Raw genomic sequence first — 25,414 nt, forward strand, 5'->3', positions numbered from 1 at the left:
GATTCAAATCAAATGTTCTGTCGGTTAACATTGGTTAATGAACGTGAACTTACATGAAGCAACAGAAAACATTGTATTTTTATTTACTAATGTTAACAAAGATTAATAAGTATTGTAACTAATGTATTGCTCATTGTTGGGTAATATTAGTTAATGCATTAACTAACCTTAACTAATGGAACCTTATTGTAAAAGGTTGCTTTTAAGAGGAGTTAAATCCAATTACGGTAGTTAACATGAACTCATAATGAAAATGTATCCTAAAATATTGATTATTTTAGTTAATATTAATTTCAACATTTATCAACCTGAGCTGAGATAAACTAACAATGAACAGCTGTATTTTTTTAATTATGTAAAAAAAATTATAAATACTTATTAGTAGTGTTACCAAAATCTTTCATTTGACTGAGGACCATTATCTTTTAAATATTATTTTTGAAATGAGTGAATATTTATTTTTATTTTTTATATAAATTTGAGTTTTAGTTACTATAGTGCTATTTTGATGTACTTGAAGTTGTGATGTGATTAGATCTGTGTGAGTCCCATTTTAAGCAAAAGGGGCTGCGCACCATATTTTTAAATAAAGACAGACACTTTTAGGCACTTAAAAACAAATCCACGTGTGTTTGTGTTCCAGATGGCCCTGAAGTGTGCAGATATCTGTAACCCGTGTAGACCGTGGGAGCTCAGCAAACAGTGGAGTGAGAAGGTCACAGAGGAATTTTTCCACCAAGGTACCCAGTACTCATGATGACCAAACTCTCTGCTTTTGCTACTAGATCACTGTGTTCAAAAGTTAATCTTTGTGCTTTGGCATTGTCTTCTTATTTAGGTGACATTGAAAAGAAGCATAAACTTGAAATCAGTCCACTGTGTGACAGTGAAGCCAACACCATAGCCAGTGTTCAAATCGGTAAGAACCGGAACAATCATTTATGTGATTTCAGTGCTCACCCTGAATTTGGGAGGAAGAGAATAGTAATACAAATAATATAATATATTCAGCAATGTGATTTATTTTTTTATTATTATTATTTTACTGAAAAGTATGACCCATGTGAATTGCATAAATCTAATAAAAAAATACATGGTTGGAGGTGTTTACTGTACGGGACAGAAAAAAGCCAGACAGTGTTGAAACAGTGTTACTTTCCAGTTGCCTGGTTTTTAATTAATTTTGTCAATGTATGGTTGTGAGAATGTGATATGTTTGTGCAAACATTAAATCACAATGGTTGTCATATTTTATAAATATATAGTACGTCTCAGAGTAAAGCACTGCACTGTTCATTTTCAGATTCGATTCACAGTAAATACAATAGCTCAAAATAAAAGCTCAATGGTTTAGCAAAGAAGTTAAGAATGAACCGTAAATGTTAGTATTGTAATTTTACTGTTCTGTAAAGTAGAATAAAAATATATTAACAGACAATAATAATGACATTTAAATTAATACTCTTTTTTTAAACATGTATTTAATATAATAATATTATTATAAAATATTTTTTTTATTTTACAGTACAAAAATATGTATTATTGCAATAGTAAGATATTTATTTAATTAAAATCTTTAAAATTATAATAATTGCATGTTGGTGGGTTGGTTTAGCTGATCACATGCCTGTATATTTTATATATTGATTTAATGCAAAACCCTTGTTTTTTTCAGGCACTGGTCAATTGAGATTTTGTTCAATTTATTTGTTTTATTACACTTTATTTATTTTCATGTGTAGATTTTAATTACTTTTAAGAAGTATTTTCTGGAAATGAGTCAGAAAGCTCAGTAGCATTTACACCGACTTTCCAGTTTTATTTCTGTCTGTATTCTAAGGGTTTTTATCTAAGGTTACAGAGGGTATAATACATATATGACAGTATTATTTGATTTATAGAGTGATAAAAATAGATATCCTAAAATAATCTAAAATATATATAAAAAATGCATTTGTGTGAAAATGATGTAGTTATATTACAATATATTTATTTATTTCTAAGGTCTGGCTGATCTAGTGATCTCTGCCTCTGATTCTTTTTCTGACGCCAGGTTTCATGACATACGTGGTGGAGCCTCTGTTTGCAGAGTGGGCGCGTTTTTCAGACACGCGGCTCTCTCAGACCATGCTCGGTCATTTGGGCCTGAACAAGGCCAGTTGGAGTGCCATGGAGCCCGAGGCGTCAGGGAGCTCCGAGGAGGGGGAGTCGGAGCCGACCCGAGCCACCGAAGAGCCCAGTTCCAGAGCCTTATCTCAGGGAAGCCAAGAGTCATGACACCCCAACAGGAAGAACACCTCTACTGCCCTCAGCCAAACATCTTGCGTCACATTTGAGTTGCTCGCCACCCATCTCCAACCAACCACTGATGATTTGTTTTCTTCTTTTCATTTGTTTGTGGATTTAATTTATTTAATTTTAAATTTAATTTACCCTTTCGACATAGAGCAATACATAGATACCTCATTTTGGCTACTGCTGCGTTTTTTGTTTCCTTTTTAATTATTGTGGTTTATTTATTTAACCTTATTTTTTATTTTCCTTTTCTTTTGGGTGTTACTAATTCAGCTCCAATGCTTTGATTAAAGACTGTAAGGGAATGTGGGGTAGGAAGGAACCCCCTCCTATGGCTTTAAAGTGCCATTTTGAAACAATGAATTGCTCTGAAAGTCATTTGAAACACCTTGAGTATTTATAGGAGAGGTTTTTACAACTGCACCAAGAGACAATGTGTGTGAAACTGAATGCGTGCGAGCGTGTGTGTGAGCGTGTGCTTCTGCAAATCAATCTTCCTCCTTGTGTACAAAAATACAAATGTGAAGAGCCCAGTCGTTTTGCTGCCTCTGAAGACTGTTTACACATGTTGTTTTTTTAACTGAATCATGTTAGTTCTGTGATTTATTGCCTTTTAAGCACAGATGTGAAGAACCACTTGTACATTTTGTTCGAAACCTACTGCTGATGATCAACAAAATCTGTCAGACTGCAACCCCGCCGTTGTGACGCATCAGATGCCATACGAATGCCATTTGTGCGCCATTGCACCTCTCTCCCTTGTATTTCAGACAGCGCCCCCGTGTTGAAGGAACGTCACTCCGTGAAAGGTGGCAGAGATGAACCTTTTCGACCATGGAAGAAGGATCTTGTCACAGGACATGTAGCTGAACGGACTCTCCATGGATTTCACTGACCTGCTTATTGGGAGAAACAAGGAAGTACAGGTGCCTTTTGTAGGTAGCCACCACCCTCTTTCTCTTTCTCCTCTGTATTTTGTAAAGGAAGATAAGAAGTCCTTCTCAGAATGTCTCAAAGCCACTCTCGTCTCTTCGGAAGACTGCTTACACAATGCCTTAAAACTATGCACAAAGCTAAGTGACCAAACCAGCTGTCATTTTTATTTTAAACCCATCACATTGTCCATTTAGTGCACTGTCTGACCCTTTGCCTTTCGTCGTGGACTTAATTTTTTTTATTATTATTATATATATATACACAGTATGGAGGAGAGTTGGTTTAATTTGATTTTTAACATTGAACATTCCATTTTTGTGTATGGTTTTGGATTCTGTACAGAATGGACAGTTTTGTGCTTCTCTTTATATTCGGAAAGAGAAGAGGTGCTTTATTTTAGGTGATTTGTATTTTTGTTGTAAGTGCTGTAAGACTGTTGATTTAAGAAAAAAACTGTTTACAGTTTGTTGTAACAGCCATTTTGGGGAGACGACCTATGTGTCAAGCCATTTTGTAAAGGCTTTGCCGTATAACCTTTTGATACATACTTGTTGCAGTTGCATTTTTGATGAATAAATCTTCACAAAATGTTTCTCTACCGGATGGCATGAGCTCATGCTGTTCTGTACAAACCAGACTCAATCATGTGTTTAATATGCTGTGGTTGAAATTTAGCCCAATGGAAACACCATTACACAAATGACAAGACCAATTGTTTAAGGTTTATTTAAGAACTGAAAGCCCATTCATAATGGTTCTGTTGTGTGAAATGATAAAACCAACCATTTGGATTATCACAATCTATAATGAAACAAAATGTACTGCTCCTATTTTACCCAAAAATGAAAATGCCATCACCCTCAAGTTGTTCCCAACCTGTACGAGTTTCTTTTGCTGAACACAAAAGATATTTTAAGAATGTTTGTAACCAAACAGTAGATGGTCCCATTGACTTCCATAGTATTTCTTTCCCATCTGTGGAATGGGGGTTCATCAACTTTTTGGTTTCAAACATTTTTCAAATTATCTTCTTTTGTGTTCAAAAGACAAAAGAAAAACATACAAGTTTGGAATAACTTGAGGGTTACAGAATTTTAGGTGAACTATCCCTTTAAATTCAGTATAAATCCTTGAAATGAGAAACCTTGTATTGTAATATAATGCACTGTTTTTTTTGGCAAATCTGCTAGACTTGGTCAAACGTGCAAAAGAACAAACCTTTTAAAAGGTACAAACACTGTCACAATTCTGATAATACACTAAATTATGATTAAATGGCAATAGACTTGTTATACATACTATCCTGTGCATTGGTTTCAAATGAAGCAAAACTACATTATTCAAGTGATTTGGTTAAATAACAATGTTCCAAAAATAATAAATTACAGCCTAAAAAGGCTTTTTAAATAAGCTCTCAACATTAGAGAGCAAATACTACTGATGGCACCACCTAAGCCTCATTTATGATCACAAAATGTGCTTCATAATTGCTATAGTGGTAGCAGCATGGCAGAAAAAAGCTGATGTCAGAAATGAGTGATTTTCCAGCAATTATGAATTGTACCTTTGAAGTAGAAAGAACTGTGCAAACAGATGTTAAAAATACACAAACTACTTATAAAAAAACAATCCATACACTTTCGTTAACATTATCCCTTCAAACAAGAGGAATTCAACAATGTTGAACTCAAAATCCAAATAAAAACAGATAAAAACAAACAAAAAACATGTTTCCATGTAACTGGCATTAATGATGTAACTGACTGGCACAACATGTACTGAGAGATGAACTTTTCAAAGTGCAAACTTACAAAAATATCAATAGGGAAACCAGATTGACCGCGTAGTGTTTTAGCATGTGTGCCTGCTCTCTTAAAAGTGAACACGAGCTAAATTTAAGAGCTAACAAGAAAAGTTAGCTAAATTAAGAGTCATCAGGTTAACTCCATTAACCCAAAGCGAAGAAACGTGGCTCATCCTAGAACAGTTTCTTCTTTCCAGTTGATTTCAACATGTGCTGTCCAAACTGCAAAAGAAACGGCACAAAATCATTACAGCATTAAGACTGCGTACGTCAGAAAGATTTCAAGTGATTTCTCTTACCAGCGGAGTTTCTACATGGGTCTTATTCTCAGGGGCCGGCAAGTTAAAGCTGCCGTCACATTCGCTGTCGCTACGATAGCGGTGAGCGAACTTGCGTTTCAGGGCCTCTGCGATTAACGTTACAGCGTCTGTGGGCTCAACTGGTTTGGGTTTCGTGTGGCCGTCCTCTTGATGACTGCGAACGAAAGGACAAATTAACCCCATTGGTAAGCTGTATATATCACAGACCAAAACAAACAGTAATACTCGCCTCTTAACTGAGCGCAGCTTCACTTTCCCCATGTCTTTCAGCACATCTAGCATGCTGGGAAGCTCTGGCTTTTTGGGTTCTGAGTCCAGTACCGTGTTCTGCCCCGTTTTTTTCCCACGGCGCTCTCGGATGAGGTCAATGGCGGAATAACTTCTCTGCATGCCAGGGACAGGACATGGAGGAGGAGGAGGAGGAGCCATTGGTGGAGCTTGGGGTACAGGGGGACCACCTGGCGCTGGAGCTGAAATTATGCAAAAATTGCAACTTAAAATAAGTAAACACTACTAATACCAAAGTATTTACTTTGCAGAATTTTACATCTATATACTTCAAATATATATGAGGTCAGAGACTCACTAAGCAAGTATGCAAATGCTAGACCAGCAATGCACGCAAGTAAGCATGTGGCCAAAAGTATTGGCATTGACAAATTTTGTGTTACATAAAGTTTGCCTAGATTATTGTGCAGAGTGACAGGATTTATTTTAAATAATTGCAAAAAGCTTTAGTGGCCCTAAAAACTTTTTTTTTTTGGCCCTGGAACAAAATGAGCAGCCAACATCATGTCACTAGTCATATCAGCACATGGAAAGTGTGAACAAGCACTAGTCAGGTAAAATCACCATCATTCTGATTGGAACGGCTGCACATGCTCTGCAAATGCACAGGCATTATTATAGCAATACTCAAGGGGGCGATAGTTAATGTTAAATGTGCTATTCAGTTGCACATATATAAATATGTTGTACTAGTCTCGACATATTTCAAAAGCTTGTGTTGCATTTGTATTGACAAGTCATGTATATCTGGGCACAACCAACCAGTGTTGTAATTATTAACTAAAACTATTAAAAATCATTTTCACAAACTATATGGCAACTAACTGAAACAAGTTGAAGCACTAAAATGACTACAACTGAAATGATAGTAAAGCTAAACAGAAATATATATATATATATATTTCTGTTTAGCTTTACTATAATATATATATATTAAAAAATGGGATGTAAACTTTAAATGTATATAAAAAAGCTAAAATAAAAAGCTTTTTCAACATATTAATAAATACTATAATACTATATAAATTATGCTAAAGTAACACTACAACTTTTTATTTTTTTAAAAGTGACATGACGTGAAGGCCAAGTATGGAGTAAACCATACTCGGAATTTGTCCTCTGCATTTAACCCATCCAAGTTAGTGCACACATTAGCAGTAATGAACACACGCACTGCAAACCATGGACACACACATCCAATAACTGCCCATCTAACCTGTGGATTGAGCGCTTTGCTCCTGTGCCTGAACTATCAGTGCGATCTGCGCTCTGAGTTTGGCCAGCTCAGTCTCCAGAACGCCGATCTTCTGAATGGCTTCATCATTGATGACCGTCTGGCTCTGTGGCGCAGGTTCAGCCTGGTGCAAGCTGGGTAACGACCGCTGGCGTCTCAGGGGCCTGCGGTGCTGAGAGCGAAAAAACAGCCCAGAATCCGCCTCAAACCTGCAGGACACAGATACGTACATGATAAACACCACACATCAACATTTATATGTTTCCTTAATTCAATTAAAAAATGCTTTTCACCTATTTCTGCCAGTGCTATCGCCCTCTTCTCTTTCAATCCAGCCCACATCAGCGAGTGTGGCCACAAGGCCATTTGGCCCATTAGAATGGTTGAGGAAACCCACTCCTGAGGTGAACGGATGAAGCTACGCGGCCCAAAGACGTTTAATAATTACAACACCTGCTTCAAGTCTCACAACAAAGACAAACAAACCCTCACAGACACTCAAACCATGTCAGAACTACAACAGCAGAGCAAGCGGCACATGTTTTTACAGCACGGTAATGTAAATAGCACCAGGGAAACCGGTTTAAATATCACCTAGCAATAAACAAAGTGCTGAATGAGCAATTAGTACATTACAGTGTCATTCAACTCTTTATGAAGAGGAAATCTGTATTATATGTTATTGGTTCCAAGCATTTTATTTAAAAAAAATCAGCACTTCAAGCTTTTTAAAAGAGCCCTTGGCCTAGAATTTTCAAGAATGAACCTGAGAACTGACCTAAAGCAGACATGTTGCATTCCTGACATACAGGACAGCTGGAAGGAAGGGCAGAGAAGAGAGAAACAGAGACAGTAATACAAGTTTCAAGGTGGGTTTAATGTCATCATACTTGTAATTTTTAAAAGTTATGCAAGTGGGAAAAGGATAGATTAGATATTGTGAGCTGCCAGTCCCTGTGATTCTTCAGTGTTTATTGTCAGCACAATAATGGAATAAAGCAGAGAAGAGGCCAGAAATGTGATGGTATGGGAGAACTGAAAAATGAAAAGCTGGAGACTTTAAGAAGGTCAAAGATGGAGGAGGGTGTTGGAGATTTTGAGATGCAAAACTACAGTAAAGATGGGAATCGCAAAGAGAAATATATATATATATAAATAAATATAGCTGCAAGCAGCGATTACGGGCCCAAGCCGGTGGCACCGCCACCCTGGTGCCTTTAGTTACACTAAAGGCACCGGGCTGGCGCTGCCCCCGGCTTGGGCCCTCCATCGCTGCTTGCAGCTATATTTATTTATATATATATATATAAGCCGCCACCCCGTTGCCTTTCGGGTTCCTGTGCACGACGGGCAATAACGTAACCCGCTTTGACTGTCGAGAGGGCAATATAGCCCTATGTATCACTCGATTTTATTTAACCAAATGTTTTTTTAACAAAATATGTTATTTATCTGATTCATCCAACCCTATACTGCACTCTTTTACTAATACTATATTATATTTCATCGTTTTCATGTCTTGCCCTCAAACATATCTGTTTAATCTGCTTATTTTTAAGTTACACATAATACATTGATTGAAAAAGAAACTCAAACTTTTTGTTTATGGTAATATTATTTGATACAGAAAGAAATAATAGAGTAATGAGACTGTGGGAGTGAGGGGAGGGTAATGACAGCCAAAGGGAGACAGAGACAGATAAGTTTTGAAACTAAAAAAATGACATCCTAACTTTGATAATGTTTAAATATACATAAAAATGCAGCATATCATTAATTGAAATTAGTGTACTTTAAAAAACTTGTTTAAAATAAAAAACACATTTATACATAGTATAAAACACTAGATGGCACAATTGTTCATAGTCTTTCTGCTCCCCTCCCCACACACACAGACAGGGGGGCTGTCTATGTGTGTGTGTGCCCTCCCTCCCCTCCCCACACAGACACACACACACAGACACACACACACACTCACACACACACACACACACACACACACACACACACACACACAGAATGGCTGGGGGAACTCTGTCAGAGAGAGGCAGAGAGAGACAAAACCACATTCAAACCAAAATATCTGACTCCCTGTTGGTCGGAGCTAATGACTGTAAATCAGAAAGTTGTCCGGCTCGATGTGCACAATATACATACCAAGTTTTGTGACTGTAGGTAAAACTAACCCCCCCACTTTTGTCAAAAGTAACACACTTCCTGCTGCCAGTTGGTGGCGCTATAACTTTGACTCACATTAGTTACATCCATGTGATCGCTCTCTTACAACAAACACGCTACTGAAGTTTCATCAAGATCAATTCATGTATGAAGACGTTATAACACATCGTGTTTCTCTTTTCTCGCCATAATTTCGTTTCCTCGCCACGACCAAACTGTTCGAGATATCAAAAATCCGTCAGCAATTTAGTATCCTCAATGTCTTGACGTCATGCTGACCGAGTTTGGTTGCGATTGGATGAATTTTCTAGAAAGAGTGTTTCAAATTCCAGGGGCATGCGTTTTCATACCACCCACAATAGCCGACTTCCTGTTGGGCTGGCGTAAAACTTAGAGCACGAAAGTTGTTCGGCCCGATGAGATCTAAATGTGTACCGAGTTTCATATTATTACATGCAAGCGTGTTTGATATACGGACAAGTGTTTGAATCCCATTCCAGGGGGCGCTGTCGAGCCCCCCTGCCACGCCCGGGTACCAGCTTCAGCCGCGGGTTCTGACCTGTGTGCAAAATTTCAAGAGTTTTCGAGCACGTTAAGGGCCCCAAAAGTGCCCGAGATTTTGCACACAGCAGAGAAAGGGTTAAACTAAACTAGCCCCCCTCCTCACACACACACACATACACAGATCCCCCCTCCCCTCCCCACCCCACACAGACAGACACACACACACAGAATGCCAGAGAGACAGAGAGAGACACAATTCACATTCAAACCACAATATCTGACTTTCTGTTGGTCGGAGCTAATGACTGTAAATTAGAAAGTTGTTCGGCTTGATAAGATCAAAACACACGCTGAGTTTTGTAACTGTAGGTAAAACTATAACTAAGTTATAACACACTTTATGCATCCTTTTTTAATCATAAATTCGTTTCCTCGCCACCGCCAAACCGTTCGAGATATCAAAAATCCGTCCGCAATTTAGCATCCTCCATGTCTTGACTTCATGCACACCGAGTTTCGTGGTCATCGGATGAATTCTCTGGGAGAAGTGTTTCAAATGCCAGAACATGCGTTTCCATACAGCCCATAATAGCCGACTTCCTGTTGGACTGGCGTAAAACTTAGAGCACGAAAGTTGTTCGGCCCGATGAGATCTATATGTGTACCGAGTTTCATATTATTACATGCAAGCGTGTTTGATATATGGACATGTTTTTGAATCCCATTCCAGGGGGCGCTGCTGAGCCCCCCAGCCACGCCCGGGTCCCAGCTTCAGTCCGGCTCTAATGGCCGCGGGTTCTGACATTTGTGCAAAGTTTCAAGAGTTTTTGAGCACGTTAAGGCCCCCAAAAGTGCCCAAAAGGTAGTAAAATAATAATAATAATAAAGAAGAAGAAGAAGAATAATAAATAATAATCCTAAGAAAAACAATAGGGCCTTCGCCTTTTCAAGGCTTGGGCCCTAATAATGGAATAAAATGAACTACCTAGTACCTGCACATACAAAAATAGAAACTGTAAATATTTGAAAAATAAGATGTGTGCAAAAAATACACTAAAAGTCTGTAGACATAATTTCAATCACCTGTTGAAATCATTACAAAACATTTGAGATATTATTTTACTTATGATTGACATTTGAATGAACAAAAACTGATGCTTTACCTGAAATTGGACACGAGCACAAGGCGCCAATGGAAGATTTGTGGCAATTCTTCTGACAATACTCCGGGATGACCCATAAGGCTTTGATGATGATGATAAAGCCTAAGAGAGACATAAAGAAAATCATTTATCTATAAGAATGAGAGATTAGCCAAAGCTGTACATATGATTCCATGCACTTACCAGATCCATTTCTATCCGTCTATGATTTCCACTCATCTTGTGATTTAGTTACAGATCTATCTCATCATCAAGGATATGTGCTAGGTCATCTTCAGATCAGAACCTAAACAAAAACAATGTTTTACGCTCATACATTTTTATTTATTTTAAATTATCTCATCTTTAATACAGTACAGTGGTTTCCACTCATAAAAACATTATGATCCCTGTAAACAAGGGTTGCCCAATCCTGTTCCTGGAGTTTTACTTTTCTGCAAAGTTCAGTTCTAATTTCTCTAACCCAGATCAAACACAAGATCTTCAGGACAGGAGCATCTTGTACAAACGAGTCTCCATTCCTACTTTCCTAAACAGTTTCTATGTGGCAAACAGCTATTGTTCACCTTGACATTTGCCAGGGAACAAAACTGAATTACTGCATTTTCTAGTTGTTATTTCCTGCACGAGAGTATTTGTCACTAACAGACAGCACACACAGAGGGCAAGTGAACTGTCTGCAAAACTTTATTACAGTTAATCAAATGCGCTAAAAAACCCACGCGTTATTGTTTCAGCGTTGTATTAAACGCGCTCTTAGTTATTTACAAAAATTGTCGGGATTCTTAATAGGACATTACAGGGAAATATCGATGTCTTACCAAGTAAACCGTAATGTAACAGACCTTTCTAGAGGACCTTTCTGGCTGTGCTATGCTAACGCTGTCCAGACTCCAGACCCAATCCAGCGGCGGTAACCTATGTTTTTCCCATGGTTTTTCCCAGGTTTTTCCACGGTATGGGAGCACTGGCATGCTTAGAGGGGCGGGTTTTTACAGTATTGGCCAATAGGCATTGAGAATATTCCAACAATGGGTGGGTCCTAGAAGTATTGAGGCAACCACTGGTTTAAAATGGTGGATAGGCAATTGCACTGGCCAATCATGACATTGTGATGACTCACATACACGAGTCATGCATGTGTAACCAGTGTGTATGGACTCGGAGTACTGGGATGACTTTATTTTAAAACTGTGTGGTGTTTGGTTGAATATGGGATAGGTGAATTGAATTGAATAGGTCTTTTAAAACCTTTAGTTGTATACAATAGTATTAAACATTAATATTATGTATTTGTTGCTAGTCCGTTGTTTTATGTCTGAATATAAAATGCGTGTACTTGGAAGATTTTTTTTTACACGTTTGCCCAGATGTCAGCGTCATTTCATATAGGAATTTTCAACCGGCTTCCAAGTGGTGCTCAGTCACTGCAGAACCAAATGATGTCATGTACTGTGAAGAAAGTATGCATTTTAGTAAGGCCCAATATAAATATATTCAGTTGCTTCTTATTCGTTGTATTCCTACTACACAAAAATAACAGCAGCCAAACAAACAAATATTTTAGTAAGCTTTAGTTCTGATTTGTTGATCTGTAATGCACAGTTATTATGAAATATGAATATCTATCTTAGTAAAACCCTCTCTAATTGGTCAAGAACGGATGATGTCACAGTCCATATCCTCCAATCAGTCTGTCTTATTCCAGGAAGTGTTGTACAGGGTGTTAAAGCTCCGCAGATAATGGCCAAATATTCCTGACCAGAACAGCTGTCATAAAGACTTTTAACCATATTCACTCTCGTCGTTATTATACGAGCTACATCCAGTTTCGTGTCCATCAGCAGTTCATTTGTTGGGATCCTTTGACTGGACAGGATCATCTGAAGCGAGGAGCCGTCCTGGGCGTGTTTGCTGTAAGGTTATGCGTGGACAACAGTGCCACAACACACACAAGGTTAACAAGATAGAGACCACGAACATCAGAAATTAATACACTGATTGTACATTTATCATTATTATTTGGCTACATATCTGTGAATATTTATAAATGACCCGATAGAAGTAACGTTAGATTCTGCCTTTCTCTGTCTTGCGTGCTGTCATTGTTTTTGTTCATAGAAAGACATTCAGATCCACCTGTATTGATGTCTGTAGACTAAATATGAATGAGCAATCAGCGCCAAATGTTTGCTTTTACATGCCGTTTTATATCCCATATGAGAATTCAAGAGTGTCATTGTCTTGTGATGCCGTGTCAATGTTAGCCGGTTAGCACAGGCCCCGTTAAAGGCCTCGTTATGCTATCATACATGAATATCATGGGCCATTTAGTGAACTATGAAAGGTATAACGTTAAATAAGCCACGTGTATAAAGATAATCAGTAAATCAATGCTAAGGTGTCGCGAAACAAAAATGCATGTTGACTGACTGACGTCAGGCAGTATAACGTATCTCCGGTTCCTATTATTATTTTTTTAAATCATATATTTAAAATATATAAAAAAGCGTATTTTTTAAAGTATTAAGCAGACTGAAAATTTTGTAATTCAAGTTAAACCAGCTTTTATGTTATGTTATTATTATCATACACCTTAGTGTGCTTTCTGCCATTAATAAAGAGTTCCATTGTATCAGAAATGAACTAATTGTGTTTTTATCCCCCCCCCTCAGCTCAGATCAGTGTATTTTCTGTGCATGGCCCTTGGTGTGGGAGCACCATGAGTGGGGAGCCGGATGCCTTGGCTGTGGTGAATCAGCTGAGGGACTTAGCTGCTGACCCCCTCAACAGGCGAGTTATTGTTGAAGATCATGGCTGCTTGCCTGGCCTCATCCTCTTCCTCGACCACCCCAACCCACAAGTCGTCTACTCTGCACTCTTGGTAAGATCCTGTCTGTAAGACATTTGCAGTCAAGAATGGTGCAGACATTCTTGCCATAGTGACCTATAAGATGCTTTCTGCCATGTTAGTATAGTAGGTAAGGGTTCATATCAGGAACTCAAATGTAGTTTCAACGTTATGCTATAATAATCATGAATATTTTGTGTAATTTTGGTTTGTGTCGATATTCTCTAATAAACAGCAATGTTTCCACATTTCTTGGAAATCTGATGAATGGTTTGTTATAGTGTGCCCTGCAGTAAGCAGTCTCCGCTAGATTCAGTTTCATATTCAGACATCTCAATATAAAGCATAATAGGTTGCAATTACGATTTTAAAACTCCCTTATACCCCCAGTCATTTTTAAATGTCCCAGTTGTTGATATCAAGGTATTAATATCAGCCAATCAGATCACTCAAAGCACACCCAGCTGTCCAGATGCATGACACATGACTGCCACCTATTTGTAACCAATGATAATAATAATAATAAAAAGGATATGATTGTATACATAACAATACTAATATTATACTGATAAAATGGCTTATTGTTAATAATAATAATAATAACAATATTATTATTATTATTAACTCCAATAACATGTATATCAATAACAATCTGTAACTAATATTGTGGTTTATTATTATTGTACTCAGTTTAGAATAATATTTAATATTATTGTTATGTATATAATAATTTATTATTATTAATAAACTCAAACTTGTACAAATAATAATAATAATTTGTTCCTAATATAGCGGTTATTTTTATTATTAGATATTTAAACACTATTATTATAAAAATGATTATAAAATATAATAACGTTATTATTATTATTATTAAACTCAAATAGTCTGACATCAGTTGTTTGATAAAGGCACTCATATCAACCAATCAGATTACTCCATGCCCTCCCAGCTGTCCAAAGACAGTCACATGACTGCCACCTGCTGTCCAATACTGTCACAAAGCTTACAAACTTCTACAGGAAGTGTTTCCTCCCTTCTTCTGTAAGACAGACCCCACTGTATGTTTAACCTCTTTCAGAAGGACATCACACGTGTGAAGACATTTGGAGAATATTTGAATAACACACACACACACACACACACACACACACACACACACACACACACACACACACACACACACACACAGTAACTGACCCGAGTAGTCCTGGTGTTGTGTTAATGGATTTGTTATCACAGCGGTGCCTGGCGGTATGCCTCTGTAATGGCCCTACGTGACCCTTAATGGCTCTGTGTCCTTCCAGGCGGTGCGCTACCTGGCAGAATGCCATGCCAACAGGGAGAAGATGAAGGGCGAGCTGGGAATGATGCTGAGCCTGCAGAACGTCATGCAGAAGTAAGTCGCTCCCATCATCCTGCCACAAAACATGAAGGCAACCTGAGCTCGCTTTGCACTTTCCGCAGAAAACCTCATCCTGCAGCTTTAGTTGAAGTGAATGTGTGAGGTGGGCAGATTTTAAGAGCACGAGAGGTCGTACTGTCATACGCGGGTTTGTCTGTTTTGAAACTAAATGGGAGCGATGATGCGATCTTGCTGTTTAAGCGTAACGCGAACTGTCAAGCAACCTGATTTGGCGCACGATTGCATTTGCTTTGCTCGCCATCGGTTGATGTCCAGCAGAGGTCAGTCTAAGAGAGAAAAGAAAATCATACGTACCACCATTGACATTGAGTTCATGTTCAGTGCCCATATTCAGAATATTTGATCAATTTCAGAATCAGTTATTATACATTTACCTGACAAGAAAGGGAAATGACATCATAACTCAGGGTTCAACAGTAAGGATGGCCAGTGTGAGCGAGTTTAGGGCCTGTTGACATCTTTGTGACTTGCTCTATCCAGGCCAGTGTTGCATTTTCTGTACTTCTTACACTCATCAATTATGCAAAAGAAAAATTATATCCATTGCAAACTGTTGTATTTTTTTTTTTACTTTGAGAATAAGGAAAACACAATTGTCTTTCAAATATATTTATGAATTTATAGCTGTCATTTAGTTACATCATAGCTGTCAATAAAAACCTTTCACAAAGTTGTTTTTTTAATTGAATTTGAATCAAATTGTTTGTTTTACCTTTTTGTCTATAAAAATGTAGTATTTGCTACTTTTATATTATTATTATTACAAGTATAATGTTTTGAAAGAAGTCTCTTATGCTCATTTGATTAAAAAATGCAGTACAAAAGTCATATTTTGAAATATTGTATAGATTAAAAAAAAAACATTATTCCTGTGATGTCAAAGCTGAATTTTCCAGTCATTACTCCAGTCTACAGTGTCGCATGATCCTGAAGTAATCCTTCAGGAATAATTCTAATATGCTGATTTGGTGCTTAAGAAAAAACATGTTCAGGATTATGTATGTATGTATGTATGTATGTATGTATTATATGTGATGTGATTGGGCCATGTATTATTATATGTGATGTGATTGGGCCAGTGAAAAATGTAAAAAGTGGCAAGGCAAATCTGATCTAGTACAGGGAAAAAAATCTGTATTGTTGAGCTTTGTTAGATTATGCTTGAGAAAACAGGGTTTCTTTTTCTCAGGGTTTCTTTTACCTCACATGTCAAACAATACTAACATAGATGGCAGCTGATGCTTTAAATATTCATACAACTGTGTGTTTTTTGCACCCCAAGGCTAACTATAGAGGCGCAATATCCAAGTACATGTATATATTCACTGCAGTTCGGGCTTATTTCGAGTGCGAAAGTCTGCAGGCTTTTAGACGGCGAGTGCCTTCTGTTTACATGGAGCCTCACAGACAGAAGTGCCGATGGTTGGCAGAGAGCTGCCTATCCTTCTCTCAGGGCGACTCCCTGCCCGCCCCCTTCCATTCACCAGTCACTTCAGTTAGCACAGATGCCATCAAGGAGTGCCCTGCAGTTCCACAAGCTGCCCGTCACTATTTCCGGCACAACGACTTTGGGTAGAGGTTGTGTATCGCCCCAAGTCTGTGAAATTTTATGGCTAGAGGAAGTGAAGAAATCCTTCATCACCCCCTGATGAGACGACAGAGCTCAGAACTAAGCTATGCTAATGCTTGTATTTGTTTTTATGAGGAACATTTTCTGACTTTTTTTTTTGTAATTTCCAAGACCTATATGTGAATGTGCTGTTATTGGCTGCAGAAGTTGATCAACCTGCTTTTGACGGAGGATGTTCCCTCAGGTGTACATGGCTTGGAGGCCTGGCAGCTCAGATATGCCAGTGAGCAGATGCCCGTTCCTGTAACTCTGCATGAATGATGGCAGAGTTGCATCTCCCCCATTAGCGCCTGTAGGGCAAATCAAGATTCTGATGTCACGCCCGATCTAAAATGATGTCGATGAACTGCTGTTTTTTTTAACCTCATTAAATGAGCAGGTCACTTGTCTATAGTTAGCCACCAAGAAACAGACTGGCTAAATAGAAAATGTTATTAACTTTCCATTTGTTTTCATTCTTGTTCTGTATTTAAAGCCGTTTTGTCCCTCAATCCATAGGGGAGAGTGGGGTAAGATGCGCCGAGGGGTAACCTCAGTGTGCATAATTTATGTGACGGTATATTTAGCAAGGGACTATCATCTAAAGCTGCCTATGGATGAGAGATGCACGTGAGAATATTAGCCATTTTTACGACATAATGTTTTTATTAGCAAATTTATACGTTTAGTTAATCTAGGATTTAACCCTTTTTTCTAAAAATGTAAAATTAAATATTCTGAATATTAAAGTTTTATGGATGCTTTAAAAATTCTGCAGCACAATAAGACTATTATAATATAAGAGTAATACAAATATTATTGTTGTACTTTTTTTGCATTTTTTTTTTTTCAGATTTTATTTGAAATATAACTCATTCACATATATCTCGCTATTTGTCATAGTACCTAACTTTTCTTTAGTATTATTATTTAATATTTTATTATTTGTTACTCTGAGCTTGTTATAGACAATTTCAGTTGATGACAGACATCCTTTTATCCTATTATTTTTACATGTAATTTCCTCTTGCCCTAATGGGCAAATTTGCAATTTCCCACTCCTATTATGAATTATTATATATTTTTTTCTCTAGAGTACTACTTGTGTACAGTATATGTTGCACATCAATCTCTTAATTTTCAAGTGTACTTTATATTGAATATGCAGTTATATTTAGTTGTGATATTAAATCATACGGAATGCACGGCTCTAGATGAATCACAGTGTTGTTTCAGTATTAAAGGTTAGTTGTTTCAAGCTCTTTTCTGTATCCCTCATGTGTGCAGATTACCCCCCGCACAGATCTATGTCGTGTCCCCTTGTCTGCCGGAGTGGTGACCTTTTCAAAGATCAGCACTGACAAGCACTGAATTGTATAATACGTGCTCTTTTTAAAAGACTAGACGAGCATATTTGCTCAATTATTTCTTTGTTCATCGAAAGTGTCCATTATTGTTAATCGTTCATCTGTTGTGAATCCTACAGTGAACTGTGATGTGTTTGTGTAGGGGCACGTCGCCAGGCGAGACGAAGCTGCTAGCCTCCGAGATCTACGAGATCCTGCAGAACTCCAGCAGTGCGGAGGCCGAACAGGCGGGAGCGTCCGCCTCGTGCCGAAGAAAAGCTCAGTTTTTCCTGGGCGCCACGAACAAACGGGCCAAAACGGTGGTGCTTCAGATCGACGGGCTTGATGATTCGGTAACTGCGCTCAAACAACTTGTACTGTAACCCGTTTAATCGCAGTGTATGGAGATTCAGATGTTTGCACAATTTGACACACTGTATCTGTTTATGTCAGACTCGGAGGAGTCTTTGTGAAGAGGCACTGCTAAAGATCAAAGGAGTCATCAGCTTTACCTTCCAAATGGCTGTGAAGAGATGCGTGGTGAGGATCCGCTCAGACCTGAAGGCCGAGGTGAGGTCACAATCTAGCAGAAACAATATGACCGTTTACAGACTACTTAGGAATGCCTGTGAAAAATGAAACTAGTGTTGCCTTGATTGAGAATATTGTTTGTTTTTATTCAAATAAAAAAATGGTTAGATGTCTTGTATTTTTAATGCTGTTTTTACTGTGTCACATAACAAATAAATGCAGCCTTGGCGGGCATAAGTGACTTTTCAAAAATATGTATATTTTAATACATTTAAAATGCCAGGTTCCTGTGATGTAAAAAAGAATAATAAATCAATTGGACCAGTTCACTGAAACGAACAGTTCGAAGGAAACGATTCTGAAGAAACGAATCACACTTTATGGATCAGAGATGCTGTTAGAAAACCCATTCCAGCATTCTCATGCAATTCTTTTCATTCCCCAGGCCTTGGGAACTGCTATAGCTTCAACCAAAGTGATGAAGGCACAGCAGGTAATGAGAGGGGAAGACGGATCGGAGGTGAGTAAAACAAACAAACGCATCTAAAAATGGATAGTTGAACCAAATAGGAGTATCTTCATGTCACTTTTTGGGCTAGACAGCCTCCTTTTCCTGGAAAAAAACAAAACTATCTCCTTATGCATTCCATGTAAAATCAAATGAGTTTCGAATGACATAAGAGAGTAAATATAACAGTGTTGAGGTTAGGATGAGCTATCCCTTTCTCAAGCTGCGTTAAGTTTTGTTGACCAGCTCTACCTGAGGATGTTAGCCGATGCTGTCCTCAAAACCGTGAGAAAGCCGAGGGTTATGCAGCTTGTCATGTGGAGCTGGTGCTGTCTCTCTGATAGGGTGAACCATGCGATTCCTCCCCTTCAGAAGAGTTACTCATTTTCCCCTCATCACATGATCACTCAGGATGTCCCTCTCCCCCTGAAACCTTGCGTCAGAGGGCCCTGGAGACTCGCACGCATACACACTCTAGCATGCAGTGTGTGGTCATTAAAGAAAGATGTGTCCTCTCTGGTTGAATTGGAAGGGCGATCTCTACCTGCAGCGGCACAGTCATGACCTCCGGTGGCCGTCAGCCCTGCGGTCTGCAACACTGCTTTACCACACACTTCCTTTAACAACCAGCAGGTGGCGCAGTTGGTTGACATATCGACTTGTTGATCAAACTTTTTCTGCTTGAACAGGCACAAAGAGAAAGCTACATAGTAGGGCTAGTGATATAACAAAAAAATTAAATGTCTTAACCTTTTGAACCTTATGATGGTATTTGAGCTGTATTTTTAAATAATGGTAATAATTTTGACCAAACAGCCATTCTTTAGTAGATTCAAAATGTTTAAAAAACCCTGTGGTGAAAGTCAGGCGTTTAATGTTTAAATGTTTTTTTTTTTTTATATCCTTTAAGACTAACCATGTGCAAATTCATAAGGCAACACCATTGCTGAGTATTTCTCCTTAAAACTGCAGTGAAAAATACAGTTTTAAATCGCTCATGTTCTCTACGTCACAAATATGTTGTAACCAATCCCGTCATGAGGGGGGTGGGCTTTAGCATATCATTAACTGCTGCTAAGCCGGGAAGTCTCAAGAGAAGCCAGTTTATCTCTGTATATTATTTTTGTTGATGTGAAAAATGCAATTAGCAATATAGCTATACTATTTGGATGAGCCGTGTATGTATATTACAATGTTTTGATGAGCTATGCCTTTCTCCACTGACGTTCTTAGTTGTTCAAAGCGTTTCTAAGGATACTGATTGTTAGAAGGCAGCTGACTTGACTCTGAGGGGGCGAACGTGAACATGGTTTGTGTAACATTAGTTTGACGTCGTCAAGTAAAAGGCTAATCATGAATTACCGTTATGTGTCCGACGTGTTCGAGAGCGATACATAAAACACATTACCATTCTGATACATCAACTTGTTGACGAGCCTGTATTATGCCCTCTTCCACTTCTTCTGAATCAGTTTCTGGTTCAAATATATATGGCTGAATTTAACCAGTTGCCATTGTGCAGCGTTTACTACAGTATTTAACTGAGTGGACCAGGTATTCTGAGCTGGTGTGAGTGAGTGGAGGCAGGGACTAATTTGCATATTCATGGATCTGTGTGTACTAAATGAGTTGCATTCAAGCTATTTTAAGGCATGAATTTTATTTTCACTGGATTTAAAAATAATAATAATTTTGGTTATCAAAGATTAGTTTTAAGGGATAAAATTGACCACGGGGGACATTTTATAAGTAAAATATTGTTAGGTTTTCCTCACAGTTTTTCACTAAATTAAAGAATTGTATGTAATAATAACATTTATTATGATGGTTATCCATATTATTATTATTATTATTTTATCATATGCACCAATATTTTTTGTATTTAAACATTTCAATGCATTAAAAATGCCACAAGGGCTTTTTTGAATATTTTAGTGATTCAAAATAAGTAGTTGAATCAATGTTTTTAACCAATGTAATGTAATAGTTGACTCAAAGAATAGGAAAGAATTGACAATTCTTCCTAACTCTAGAGCTATTTTAATGAGGATATAAAAAACCCTGTTTAATTGCTTTACAAGGGGTTTTTTTTTTTTTGAGACAGGAAGTTGGGGAAGACTGTACCTTTTTTTTGTATAAACACTACTGTTCAAAAGTTTGGGATCAGTCTCTTCTGCTCAAGTCTCCATTTATTTTCTTAATAATATTATTAATAAGTTCTACTAATTATTATTATTATTATATTGCTTACTATTTTTGTGGAAACTGATGCATTTTCAGGATTACTAGATGAATGGAAAGAAAAAAACTACTATTTCAAATAAATATCACTTTGCTATCAGTTTAATGCATCCTAGCTGAATAAAGGTGTATATAAAGAAAATCTTTTGAATGGTAGTGTATCTTAATGTTATATAACCTACAAAATGTGGAATATTTGTAGAATATTTTGTACTTAAGTATTTGCTCTGCTCTAATAGTTCGTTATATTGGAAAAACGTTTTCTGAGATGGTTAGCAGTCTGTGTTGTTTTGCCTACTCATTTATTTGCTTGTGTTTTTGTTGCTTGCATATTTAATTCCATTTTGTATTGCTTGCTAGCTTAGCAATTAAAACAAAATGGGTCATTGTTCCCATCATTCTCTTTTCCCTCTCATCCAGATTGTAATCCCATTCCAAGAGGACTCTGATGTGGTGGTCGAGCAGAACATGAATCTGCCGGATTATCTGCCCGAGGAGGAGAGCCCGTCTCAGGAGCAGCACAAGGCTGTGACGCGACTGGGCTCGGTGCAAGATGGCGTGACCTGGCTAAGCACGGCCGCCAACTTCCTGTCCCGCTCATTTTACTGGTGACCCGACGACTCCCCGCATGCCTTCCTCTTTACAGCCTGCAGACTGCCGAGCGCATCTCGCAATAAACTTATAACCGTGTTCCAACTTTATAAAAACACCATGACAGGCGGCTGTAAATGGTACGCGATCCTGCTCCCGAAACTCACGTTAGCGCTGCATACGCACCACACGAGACACTAAAACCTGAGAGCAACTGGGAGAAGTTCACAGAAAGAGTTTTGTGTGTATCTGCTCTCTCTTACTCACTACTTTTTTTTCTTCTTTTTTTTTTTGGTTGGGAGAAGGTGTTCGAAAGATTCCCCCAGATCCTCCTTGCGGGTCCGTGTCTGTTGAGACTAAACAACGGCCCGGGGGTTTCGCTGGGTGGGTCGTACCTTGAGGTTTTCTACATTTCTATGAATTTGGGTGTTTTCTGATGTGTTCTAACCCCTCATCTCAGCTTTCTTGTACATTTTAAACAACTACTTTTTTCCCCAATTATTTAATAATCCTTATGTTATTATTCATCAGCACTTTTCAAAGCATGCTGTATTTTTGATGCCTTTTTTTGAACCCCTTTCCTTCTGTGTGTGCCTCTACTACGTAGCTTGTTGATGTGATTCATTGTCATGGTTTTAAATCATCTTTTTTTGCTTCGGCTGAACATCTAAAGCCTTCTCAAGACGTGCATTTTTTTTTTTTTTTTTTTTTAAAGGTTTGAATTTGAAATGCGTAGTGATGGTTCCTGATTTCACATGAAACATCATTAAAACACCAGCGCTGGCTGGTGTGTAGTAATAATAATTAACGGTTTAATGTCTCCAGTAAAGGGAAGTCACCACGAAATGGCTGTTACTATGTGTGTAATACTAACCTTTTTTGTGTGTGTTGTTTGTTACAGCATGTGCCAAACACCAGATAACCTTCGGTACACTACTAAAATATGTTGTAAAGTAGCTCTGACCCTTTAGGAACTGATATTATAAGGTTGTCTTTTTAATTTTTTTTACTTTAAGCGTCAATTCAGTTTTCCATTATGCCATACTGACCATTTATAAATGTTTTTTTTTCTTTTTTCTGTGTATTCCTAAATACCATAAATCTGAATGTTTTTTTTCAGGGCCTTTCATACACATGATCATTTCAGTGTGGGTTCACCTGCTAGCCAAATGCATGATCCGGTCAAATCTGACGGGATATGTGCCTGTCACCTCTGCATGACCATCACCCCTCGCCCCTTTCTCCGAGATCTTCCTGACCCATGCTGTCTTTAAACGGTTAGACGATCGACTGACCTCACGTATCGCATTTAGGATGTATACGTTCTCCGCAACTGATGGTCTTGTGTACGTCACCATTGCGTTCAGTGTAGGGCGTTTCGATATCAAAATGAGTCTACACAAAACCAATACATCCCTTTTCTAAATGTAACTTGTTCTATTGAAATCGATTTCATTTTTTACCTTATTATGCTGGAAAACTTTGGTTGTTGTGAAACATCAGTGTTTGCACACTTTTGTATTTTTTCCTAATCAGCAGTGACTTCTTTTTTTTTTTACTCGTATCATGTCTGTTCACATTAAGGATTTGTTATAAGCAGCATTAGTGTACAGCATTGAATCTCCACACACAGTGCCGTGCTTCTAGTTGGGTGCAAGATGAGAGAGAGGCCATCAGTGTTATATTTATGAACAAAGTCCAAATTGAAATGAGGTTTGCATTTTCTGTACTTTTATTTCCCTCCTCTTGCACTGTACATCATCATCATCATCCTCCTTGAAGCGTTTAAAGCTACTGTTCACTGTTATTCCCGGAACGCAGAACCAGAGCCCATGGTAGATTTTAGTAGCTTCTCATGTACAGGGCATATCCGCTGTTATATACAGAGAGTTTTAGGACACACAATTCTTGGCTGTTCACAGTAATGACAAGGATTATTAAATAGATAAAATAAAATTGGTTTGTTGTGTTTTGTTTTCACTGTAAATTGCATTTCATTAGGTTTGGTGACACCAATTTGCTACTATCAACTTGCTTGCTGTTTTTTTTCTTTTCTTTTCGATTAAAGCTGGATGCTCACGGACAAGAAGCAGCGCCTGAGAATCTGATAATTGAGTCCGTTTTCTGTGAAAGCTTCTTACCGTGAATTACTACAATGGCTTTTAGGTTTCTAATGTTGATTTACCATAACAAATCATTTTGACTCATGCCTCAGTTTGTAGAAAAAAAATTGCTTTTACAGTAATGGGGCAAAGCATTTTAGAACTGTGTATTTTTCATATATTGCTTATATCGGTGTGTCTGTGTGTGAATTTTGAAATGTGAAAAATAAGGTTTTGTTTCAAGTTAGTCTGTGTATAACTCATTGTCTGTTCAATCGAACAGTTATTAATATCATTTAAACTACCATTCATAAGTTTGTGGTCTGTCATACGTCTCATATGCTCACCAAGGCTGCATTTATTCAGTCAAAAATACAGTATTGTGGTGAAATATTACCATTTGAAATATCTTTTCTGTTTTGTTTTAAAATGTAATTTATTCCTGTGATCAAAGCTGAATTTTCAGCATCATCAGTCTTCAATGTCACATGATCCTTCAGAAATTATTCTAATATTCAGATTTGGTGCTCACGAAACATTTCAGTTGTGCTGCTTAAAATGTAAAAAAAAAAAAAAAAAAAATGTTCAGGATTCTTTTAGGAATTGAACAGCATTTACTTAAAATAGCTTTTTTGTAATAATGTGGTGTTAGATCACAGAGCTTTGTCAGGGAAATCAACAAGTCAGTCCAATTGTAGATTCGTTGAAACAATAGCAGCATATCAGGGTTGTGTTTAGGGAGATATCGGGGCAAAGTTTTGCTTTGCTCTTCCAACAGGCCTTGCAGAGAGAAAGCCGCAGGAAACCTCATCAATCATCACCATGCACCTTTTCCAACATACACACACCTTCATCTCCGAAAGACCCCCATGGCACTATCGTGATGTGAAGTGGGTCAGCTACTGCAACTGGGCCACAGGCCTAGAAAACATGCATATGGCTACCATACTGTGCTCGTATGGCAGGTTTAGCTGGGGGTAATTGTGTCAGTACTATAGGCTTTCAAAAGCCAGAGCTACGCACGCAATGTGAGACCTCTCCAAGCCTCTGGTGAAATGTCTGACACTTTTATTACAGTAAATGTGTCAGTCCTGACACTAGGAGGCGCTGGGTTGCTATGATTTTCTTTCAGTGAAGTGCGGCTTCCTAACTAAATGATCACAGTTAAGGACAAAGTGCATGTTTTGCCTTGTCATGTGCTTAAGTGTGTGATGACAGCTTTATGAGGGCCGTGTGCAAGTGTTTATTGAGACTAAGACCCATTCTGATAACCGCTTTACATGTCGACTCCTTTCCACCTTATGAATTTCCTGTCACTGTTTGCGACCAACAAGCCTAAAGGATCCGGTTTCATTTTATTTTGATGGACCCTTTTGAAAATTCTGTTGACTATAAGTAACGTTGCACCTGCACGTCTACTAACTCTCATTATAGTATTAGTAGAGTATTAGTAGACTGTTAGGGTTAGAATGAGTTGACATGTACTT

At 37.9% G+C, this 25,414-nt stretch overlaps 3 protein-coding genes across 27 annotated transcripts in view; 2 read left to right on the top strand and 1 right to left on the bottom strand.

Annotated features, from left to right (window-relative positions):
- pde7a (phosphodiesterase 7A) overlaps positions 1-3,772 on the top strand; it is a 31,834-nt gene extending 28,062 nt beyond the window's left edge. For all 23 annotated transcript variants that reach the window (XM_079601544.1, XM_079601540.1, XM_079601524.1 and 20 more), the window contains 3 exons: positions 644-740; positions 839-919; positions 2,054-3,772. In XM_079601544.1, coding sequence (XP_079457670.1) covers positions 644-740; positions 839-919; positions 2,054-2,277 — 402 coding nt within the window. In that variant the 3' untranslated portion in view covers positions 2,278-3,772. The remainder of the gene's footprint in view (positions 1-643; positions 741-838; positions 920-2,053) is intronic.
- On the bottom strand, positions 2,527-11,874 carry mtfr1 (mitochondrial fission regulator 1). 2 transcript variants are annotated; one of them, XM_079601558.1, is made up of 8 exons: positions 11,568-11,874; positions 10,906-11,008; positions 10,723-10,824; positions 7,171-7,295; positions 6,860-7,086; positions 5,585-5,825; positions 5,335-5,509; positions 2,527-5,257 (listed from the first exon to the last, which is right to left on the bottom strand). In XM_079601558.1, exons 2-8 carry the CDS (start codon positions 10,939-10,941, stop codon positions 5,210-5,212), a joined length of 954 nt encoding a protein of 317 aa, XP_079457684.1. In that variant the 5' UTR covers positions 10,942-11,008; positions 11,568-11,874; the 3' UTR covers positions 2,527-5,209. The 2 variants fall into 2 exon arrangements, with proteins under 2 accessions (XP_079457684.1, XP_079457685.1); XM_079601559.1 differs by having other exon boundaries at positions 11,544-11,873.
- A 308-nt stretch (positions 11,875-12,182) lies between these two features.
- armc1 (armadillo repeat containing 1) lies at positions 12,183-24,483 on the top strand. Of its 2 annotated transcripts, XR_013796303.1 has the most exons (8): positions 12,183-12,638; positions 13,398-13,606; positions 14,881-14,972; positions 18,118-18,307; positions 18,408-18,524; positions 18,931-19,005; positions 21,655-21,965; positions 22,131-24,483. XR_013796303.1 is itself a non-coding variant. In XM_079601560.1 (7 exons), the coding sequence occupies exons 2-7, from the start codon at positions 13,445-13,447 to the stop codon at positions 21,844-21,846; spliced, it is 828 nt and encodes a 275-aa protein (XP_079457686.1). In that variant the 5' UTR covers positions 12,184-12,638; positions 13,398-13,444; the 3' UTR covers positions 21,847-24,483. The 2 variants fall into 2 exon arrangements, 1 of the variants encoding a protein (XP_079457686.1); XM_079601560.1 differs by having other exon boundaries at positions 12,184-12,638; positions 21,655-24,483.
- Positions 24,484-25,414: the final 931 nt, after the last annotated feature.

The sequence above is a fragment of the Phoxinus phoxinus genome, assembly GCF_949152265.1.
Source record: "Phoxinus phoxinus genome assembly, chromosome: 24".
Lineage (NCBI taxonomy): Eukaryota > Metazoa > Chordata > Actinopteri > Cypriniformes > Leuciscidae > Phoxinus > Phoxinus phoxinus.

Bases quoted from the DNA above. Each gene is read 5' to 3' on its own strand.
- mtfr1 (XM_079601558.1), bottom strand. From the start codon at position 10,941: ATGAGTGGAAATCATAGACGGATAGAAATGGATCTG. The intron at 7,087-7,170 runs GTGAAAAGCATT...TGTGTCCTGCAG, and splicing joins GATAGCACTGGCAGAAATAG to GTTTGAGGCGGATTCTGGGC. The intron at 5,826-6,859 runs GTTAGATGGGCA...GCATAATTTCAG, and splicing joins GCAAAGCGCTCAATCCACAG to CTCCAGCGCCAGGTGGTCCC.
- armc1 (XM_079601560.1), top strand. From the start codon at position 13,445: ATGAGTGGGGAGCCGGATGCCTTGGCTGTGGTGAATCAGCTGAGGGAC. The intron at 13,607-14,880 runs GTAAGATCCTGT...GTGTCCTTCCAG, and splicing joins TCGTCTACTCTGCACTCTTG to GCGGTGCGCTACCTGGCAGA. The intron at 18,525-18,930 runs GTGAGGTCACAA...TTCATTCCCCAG, and splicing joins GCTCAGACCTGAAGGCCGAG to GCCTTGGGAACTGCTATAGC.